Here is an 8,310-nt window from a genome sequence, read left to right as displayed (position 1 = left end):
GAGAAAGTGTTGTGGGGGAGTGGTGGCGCAGAGGTTAGAAGATGGGCTTGTGATCAGAAAGTCGTAGGTTCACCTCCCGGTACCGTCAACATCAAAATGTGGGTGGAAAAGGTGAAACACCCACACCTCCCTCCACCCTCATTGGTCCCACTCTGGGCCCCTGAGCAAGGCCCCCAACCCCCACCATCTGCTCCCCAAACAGGTCTCTCTTGAAAATGAGTTCTCGTGGCTCAATGAGACTACCTGTATAAATAAAGGGTAAATGAAAATAAAAATGATCGCATTGAGTGGGAATGTTTATTAGAAGTACTGAGATGATTTGACTTTCAGTCTGATTTCAGTGTCTGGATACAACTTATAAAATGTCTACAGCTTTTGTTGTGACCAATGGTCTTATTTTAGATTCATTTGAACTTAATAGATGCACAGCTCAAGGAAGCTCGTTGATGCTCTTATTGTTCTCTTTAGCTGTATGGAGCCATTACTGTAGTATTTGCAATGTGAAAGACCCTAACATTGAAGGAACAGTGATAGGAACCACCCATCATAAAATCCTGTTATATGCAGATGATATTCTCTTTACTATAACTGATCCCACAAAATCAATACCAGCACTAATTGTGTTAAAGAATTTGGACAGATTTCCAGATGTAAGGTAAATCTAAATCTAAGAGCATGCCCTGGGCTACTTCAAGAGAATGTGAGACTGATTTTGTGAAATCATTTGGATGGACTCCTGGTGGGTTTACATACCTGGGGGTTGAGATCATGCAGGAATTAGCCAACTTTACGTTGAACAAACAAAGTTCATGCTCAATAATCCAGGTATACAATGGATGGATGGAAGGTGAAACGTTTCAGCACAAAAAAAAGAGAAACTGTTCAGATGACCTGACTGAAAATTGTTGGATTGTATACCTGGATTATTGTGCATGAACTTTGTTGGTTTTGAACCAGTTTGACATGACTGTCGACGAGGGAGAAGGCCGGCAATGGAGGAGGGGGCGTACCAAAGAGACCATCTTATCACAAGCAGAACTGATTTGTTTCACTTTGGAGTAAGCTGTTGGGGGAAGAATCAGTTTTGTGTTGTGTGTTTCCTTGACTGATGAAGCCTTCTGGATGGAAGGTGAAACGTTTCAGCACAAAAAAAAAAAGAAAATGTCCAGATGATCTGACTGAAAAATGTTGGATTGTATACCTGGATTACTGAGCATGGACTTTGTTGTAAACAGCATATCCTACATCTATGTTCTTTCTAATTTAAAAACATAACCCTATCAAGGAAATTAATAAGGCTTTCTCTGACTTTGTTTGGGCTGGCCTTAAACCTAAAATTAAATTAAACATCCTACAACTTTCTAAAGAACAAGGGGGGTGGGGGCTACCTATCATGACACATTATGATATCATTGCAAGCTAGAATTATTTTAGTGTTGGTGAACAGCCAAAGCCACCAGGGTATGAGCTGGAAACAGTCTCACGTGAACCAGTTCCCCTATAAACTTATTGGATAAGCATCGACAAGAATTACCACTTAAGGCCAGGGAAATCTTTACAATTAATGTAATTAAATCTAGGAATAAACCAAAGAAGTTATTTTTGACAGTACATACATACAACACGTGAAATCACTCATGACCCAGCTCTAACAGGAGGGGGCACTAGAATCACTTAAAAAAATTAAAGGAATCAGGAATTCATTATGTTCTTGATCTTTGGGTTAATGGAAACTTTAAATCATTTCAAACTAAATACACTTTACCAAGAAATGATTTTTTTTAAAAATATCTCCAGGTTAGGCATTATGCACAATCTAAATGGAGTCAAAAATGGGAGGATGTTGCCTTCTAAGGTATCAGTATGTAACAGTCAAGTCCACTCAGATTTATCACATTTAAAACACAAACTGTTACCAAAGTGCTTAACAAAAAGATCACAGCATCAAATAAAAAGCAACAAGATATAATTACAGCACATGCAATAACGGATACAGGGAGATGCAATATGATATATTACATAAAGCTTATATATATACATATCTCCATACATGTGCAGCAAATACAAAATAGGGCTCTCTCCAAACAGTTCGAAATGTAAAAAACACAAAGGAATTACACTTCACTGTCTCTGGGCATGTGAAAAGATTGAGCAGTTTTTGCAGGCAGTGGGTACAGAGGTCAGTGGAGAGACTGGACATTAGCTGAAGTTTGATGTGTCTGTTTGGACATGTACCTGTTTCATTCAAAGGTCACACGGACATAAAACTTTTTCTTTTTCGTAGTGGCCAGGAAGGCGGCATGGGGGCACCGTTGGTAGAGCTGCGGCCTCTCAGTAAGAAGGTTGCTGTATCGAATCCTGTCCTTTCTGGGTGGAGTTTGCATGTTCTCTCTGTGCATGTGAGTTTTTTCCAGGTACTCGAGAAGGGGTTACCTAATTGGGGTACTCCGATTTCCTCCCACAGACCAAAAACAGGCATGTTAGACTGACTGATAACTTGTCCCTATGTGTGAGTGAGAGAGTTAATGGTTGCTTGTCTTGTTTGTCTCTATGTGTCCCTGTGATGGACTGGAGACATGTCCAGGGTGTCCCTCACCTCTTACACAGCGATGCCTGGATACTGCAGTGACCTGTCTGCGATCCAAAAAGGAAGAAACGGGTAAAAGATAATGGATGCACTAATGACCAGGAAGACAAAAATGGGTGGGTGATGAGACCCCATCACTTCAATTATGGAAATTTATGATCTTGGATCCTTTAGGAGAGGTCGAGGTTTTGTGTCAATGGACAATATCATCTGTTCAAAGCAAAGTTTGACATAGAGCTGAAACACTTGACAATATAATGTGAAGTATCCTGAAACTGGCATTGTATAAGGACTTTTATGGATCATGCTGTTATATTATTATGCTGTGTTATAGTGGATCTGTTACACTATTTGGACATGCTGGACTTATGTAGCTTAAAATGTTCAATTAAAAAATAACATTAGTTTTATTTGTGTCAGTTTATTACTTAGATATATTTTTTAATTATATATATGCGTGTGTGTTTTATTATTATTTTTTGGCAGTTTTCATAGTTTTGATCTCTTACATAATTACTCATAGAGCACGTGCAAGAAGCATTTCCGGATCGAGTCCATTATAATTAAACTTTTGTATTTCTTTGGACACGACGCTCGGTACAACGTGAAACAACGTGCGTGAAATAGCGGTGGCTTTTCTATGAAAAACTCTGGCTGTTCTATGAAATAAATAAACAAAGAAGATATCGTACGAAAAAACACCGTAACTTTCAAGCGGTTTAATGAACCCGCTAATGTTCCGCCCTCTTTAACAAGACAACCAATCAGAATCCTTCGCGCGGAATTTCAAATATTTTTAAATTACGATTTCTAAAGAGGAGTCGTATCGCTCCGCGAAAATGTAAACAAAATAGTCCGTTTGATGTAAATTCAGGTAAAGCTTCAATAACGCAATTAAAACAAACGCATAATATAAATGCAGATAAATACAATATTACACATATTATACATACAAAAATCCATACAATTGAGGATTTTGTGGAGTTAATTTTTTTTTTGTGCAGCTTCGCGGATTGATACAGCTTCTCCGTGGCGGAACGAAGTACAGCTGTCGAATGAGTAGTTTACGTTAGTTTTTTTTTGTCGCTAGGTACTAGTTCGTGTTCAAGGCGATAATGACGCAGTTTTAACCTTTTTTAATCCATTCTAACTGATTTTATGGACAAGCAGAAGTTTTTTTGACGACGTTTCAGGTAAGACTTTATTAGTAATTCCAGCTGAGCGATGTTTTAATAGCTATAAACGCAAGCAACACGACGTCAAGTTTGAATTTTTACGTTAACCGTGTAACCTATACATAAAATATACACTCCGCCTTACATCGTGTACATTTGTTTCAGCGTAGCCAGAAGCTCTACATTTTACTATCTATTTAAAACTATTTTTGTGCCAACGTTGCACGTGGGATACTTGGCACGTTTTGTGTGTGTGCAGCTTTAATTCATTCATTCAACCTTTACTTATAATGTCAAATGTCTGTACTGTTAGTGCAAATCAAACACAATATCGCATACTTCTGTTTGGACAAATAGGTTCTTAATAATTTTGTTCACTTTTACACGTGCTGCATTTAAAATCATGTAATCAAAGGCTTTCCTGTGTTGAAACCCTCTTTATTTAAAGCTAAAGTTGGGCTAATTTAAAGTTGCAGTTGTCAGAGTTGACAATTTGACCCTTTTCTTCTGTATTTTCTCAGGTAAAGTTGAAAAATGCCCTTACATGGAAAAATCGTGGTCATTAAGAGGAGTGGAGTAGATGGGACTGAATTTCCCCTGACTGCATCATGTTTATTTGGAAGGTGAGGTTTTAAAATGCATTAAATAGTTTGTTTTTGCCACCTCTTTAGAAATCAAATGACATTTTCTATGTTTTTTTTTTGTCCCCCTTGTAATTGCAGCAGATATAGTATATTTTATATTGGTGCAACGAGTTAAATGTTACAGTTTTGACCTTGAGCAAGTTCGTTCTTGAACTTATTACCTGCAGTTCTCGTGTAAACACAGGACCTTCTATGTTGACGTGTTTCTGTCCGTACAGGAAGCAGGAGTGTGATATCCGTATTCAGCTTCCGAGTGTTTCCAAGGAACACTGCAGAATTGACTTAAATGAAAATAAAGAGGTAAGAGGACACTAAGAACGATCACATTAAGTCGTTTCACTGTAATTTTTCCTGGCTGCTTGGTTAGTTTTTATGTGGAAATTTTAAAAAAAGTATGTATCTGTTCTCTCGTAGGTTATTTTAACCAATCTGAGCTCAGCCAATCCAACTTGTGTCAATGGAGAGACTCTGCATCAGTCGGAGCGCTTGAAGCACGGAGATGTGATAACAATTGTTGATCGTTCTTTTAGGTTTGTATCAAACTAAAATCTTGCTGCGAGCGTAAAACGAGTAATTATCAGTGTTTATTTTAAAACTTGAGTGAAAATTATTGCTTTGTCATTTGAACAGCATTTATCTTGTAAGCTGTGACCATCACTGTGATGCGTTTTAACTGTCTTGATCAGTGGTCAAGTAAAGTAGAAAAAAATGTCAGCCCTCGAAAACAAAACGCTACCGCAGATGAACAGTATAGAGACTTCACATCTTTAATGGGGCGGCTGTGGGGGAGTGGTTAGAACAGTTGTCCTTCAATGGGAGAGTTGGTGGTTTGATTCCATCAGAAGTCGCATGTTGAAGTGTCCCTGGGCAAGACACCGAACCCCTCATTGCCTCTTATCTGTGTCGTGTCGGGGTATGAATCTGAGCTAAAGCACTAAATAATCTACAGCAGAGCTATTTAACTGGCGTCCCGCAGGTGACTTCAATCTGGCCCACCTCATTTAAAAAATTGGAGGGTTCTGTTTATTGCATTTATGATTCAATGCAATAAAATGAGCAAATTTAAAACATAACAGATCATTGTAAACTTTTTTTTTTTTTTTTTAATAATGATTTTAATCGCTGGATGTCCGGCCTCAGAGCTGTTGGCTTTCAGAAACTGTGGCCCCCTGAGAAGTTTTGTTGAATAGCCCTGGTCTGCAGGTTCAGATTACCTAGCTATGTAGAGATCTAGTAGAGATCTAGTAGAGTGCTGTGTGAATGGGTAAACGAGGGTGCAGGTTGTGGTGTAAAGAGCTGTGAGCATCTTGATAAGATAGAAAGGTGCTATATAAGTACAAGTCCATTTACCATTTAAGAAATAGTAAAGAATCCAATAAAGACCAGATAAATACTTTCCATCATTCATCATCAGCTTTATGGCTAGCTTCAGCTCTTAGAGCATCACCTTGCTTGTACTAGATCCAGTTCAAAACTGGTTCTTTGTTGCATTACATTTAAACACCAGTCCATCTCTTAAGTTTAGGTGGTTTTGAATGGCTGAGTGACTTGTAGGTCAGATTTAACTGACTTGACCATAAAATTATTCTTCTAAAGTGGTTCAGTATTAGACATAAAATGTGTGTAAACAAACTGCAAGATTACAAATAAAATTTAAGACTTTCAAAAATGCTAAAGGAATATAAAATAAGACAAACTTACACATTTCAAGATAACTGCTTTAAAAGCAAGCTATAAAAAAAAAAAGGGGGGGACACTGAAACATTTGCACAGTATTGTAATTGGTGTAAGCAACTAAATTATATTCAAAACTCCAAGGAAAATTAAAAATAGTTTACTTATATATTTATATATTATCTATATTATTACTTATTATCTTTATTTATTATTTATTTATTTTTACATATAATTTTCTATTACCTGTATTTTCAGGTTTGAGTACCCACCAGCACCCACACCAAAGAAGAGATCTTCTACTGGAGCTAAATCTGAAACCCTCAAAGTAAATATGATCAACATTAAATGCCTATAATTTATCAATATAATTTAGTATTAGCCCTAATGGAAAATGGGTCCATTTTACAAACGTGGTAACCAATAAATCTTGTGTTTAGGTTCTTCGAGATCATCAGGTGAGCGACTCTGTCATTGCTGAATCAGGAGAAAGAAGGAACTTCGAAGTATCCACAGGTATATTTTGTAAGATGTCAGTTCTTGAAAAGTGACGTCATCTACAGAAACAATAGGCAATTACCATACTTCAAGTAAAAAAAACTACTAAATGTAAATATTTAGTTAATACAGTGCAGTGTTTCATAACAGACTGATCATGAAAAGCATTTTAATATTAGGATGTTTTTTTAAAAAGAATTAACTTTAACAAAACTGAATGTTTGTAGGCCCTCATTTTAAAGATGGAGCTAACATTGACATTCAGCGATCACTGGAGAAAACTTTGGAAGAGGAGTCCAAGGAAGATGGAGGTCATCTGCAAAGCAAGACCAACTCTCCCTTTGGTGATCTGTATCAAATGATCAAAAAGTCCCTCGATGTCAAGACCCCTCGCAAGTCCTGCGTAAGTCAGGTTCAGACGCCTTCTTCAAAGTTTTGCACTCCGAGGCCTGGTTCAGTCATGAAAATTGGTAGGAAATCTGCCAACTTCACACCTAAGAGGGAGGAAACTAAACTCCTTGAAGAACCTAAATTTGAAAGCTGTGAAGGCCCACAATCTGGTAAGAAGCTTGGAAAGACCATCTCAGTTTCTCCTGCCGCGGTCGGACCCAAAATGAAAAGAGATGACTGTGCAGCCGAGTCTGAAGCGACTTCAAAGCAGAGGAGGAGCAGTGTGACTGTCCAGAAGTTTACTGCGTCTGAGGTTCTGGAGGTAATTTCTGCTCCAGCGCTCAAATCACCCACCAGAAGGATGAGCAAAGAAACCAAGTTGGCCCAAACTGCAGAAGAACAAGAACAGCAAGGAACTGCGTCTCCAAAAGCAACTCCTAAAAGGACTTCTCCAAGAAACTCAGGAGCAGCTGAAACAGGTGATAACGATGTTTATTTACTTGTTGGATGTAATGAATTCAAATTTAAATGTCCCTCTGTTGTACTGATATCAATGTTTGTTTTTCTTCTTTCTTATTAGAAGTGCCCAAAAAACACAAGCGTGGGGACGTGAAGTCAGACTTGCTAGCCCAAAAAATAAAAAAGAAGCGCGTTTCCTTTGGAGGTCACCTGAGCCCAGAGTTATTTGACAAACATCTGCCTCCTGACTCTCCACTACGCAGGGGGGCCACTCCAAGGAGAAGCTTGTCTCTCTGCAAACCCAAACACTCTGTTTTTAGAAGAGCTTCTGTCATTGGCTTTCTGAAAGTAAGTTTCAGTAGTTTACACCAAATTTTCAAAGAGCTATAAACTTATTTAAACTGTTTTATCCTCCTTAGGAGCAAAGTTCAGCAAAGTCAAAGACTCTATCACCAAAGAACTCATTGGGTGTTCAAGGTGCTTCTCCTAAGACTCCACGTGGGAAAAAGTTGCCCAAGTCTGGATCTCCTTCCCCCAAAGCCACATCCCCTGGGAAGAAAGCTCCCACGTCTGCTTCTCCTGCGCAAACGTCTCCAAAATTCAAGTCTTCTAGCCCAAAGGGTACACCTCTGCTACAGGAGTCTCTGAGATCCCGATCCACTTCTCCAAAGGCTGTGACTCCTGCAAAAACATCATCTAGGAGTTCTTCTCCTGCGCTGGCAAAGTCCAGGTCCACTTCTCCAAAGGCTGTGACTCCTGCAAAAACCTCATCCAGGAGTTCTTCTCCTGCGCTGGCAAAGTCCAGGTCCACTTCTCCAAAGGCTGCGACTCCTGCCAAAACCTCTCCCAAATCCAGGAGTTCTTCTCCTGCGCTGGCAAAGTC

General features: G+C 38.8%; 1 protein-coding gene across 1 annotated transcript in view; it reads left to right on the top strand.

Annotated features, from left to right (window-relative positions):
- The first annotated feature begins 3,747 nt into the window (after positions 1-3,747).
- The window catches only part of mki67 (marker of proliferation Ki-67), a 9,808-nt gene continuing 5,245 nt past the window's right edge, over positions 3,748-8,310 (top strand). The window contains exons 1-10 of the mRNA XM_037691642.1: positions 3,748-3,780; positions 4,284-4,385; positions 4,625-4,706; positions 4,821-4,936; positions 6,339-6,408; positions 6,521-6,596; positions 6,806-7,447; positions 7,549-7,775; positions 7,847-7,995; positions 8,077-8,307. Of these exons, the coding sequence (XP_037547570.1) occupies positions 4,297-4,385; positions 4,625-4,706; positions 4,821-4,936; positions 6,339-6,408; positions 6,521-6,596; positions 6,806-7,447; positions 7,549-7,775; positions 7,847-7,995; positions 8,077-8,307 (1,682 nt within the window). The 5' untranslated portion in view covers positions 3,748-3,780; positions 4,284-4,296. The remainder of the gene's footprint in view (positions 3,781-4,283; positions 4,386-4,624; positions 4,707-4,820; positions 4,937-6,338; positions 6,409-6,520; positions 6,597-6,805; positions 7,448-7,548; positions 7,776-7,846; positions 7,996-8,076; positions 8,308-8,310) is intronic.

This window comes from Nematolebias whitei, chromosome 17 (assembly GCF_014905685.2).
Source record: "Nematolebias whitei isolate Nwh7 chromosome 17, NemWhi1, whole genome shotgun sequence".
Taxonomy (NCBI): Eukaryota; Metazoa; Chordata; class Actinopteri; order Cyprinodontiformes; family Rivulidae; genus Nematolebias; species Nematolebias whitei.
This window is presented reverse-complemented; position numbering and strand designations above follow the sequence as displayed.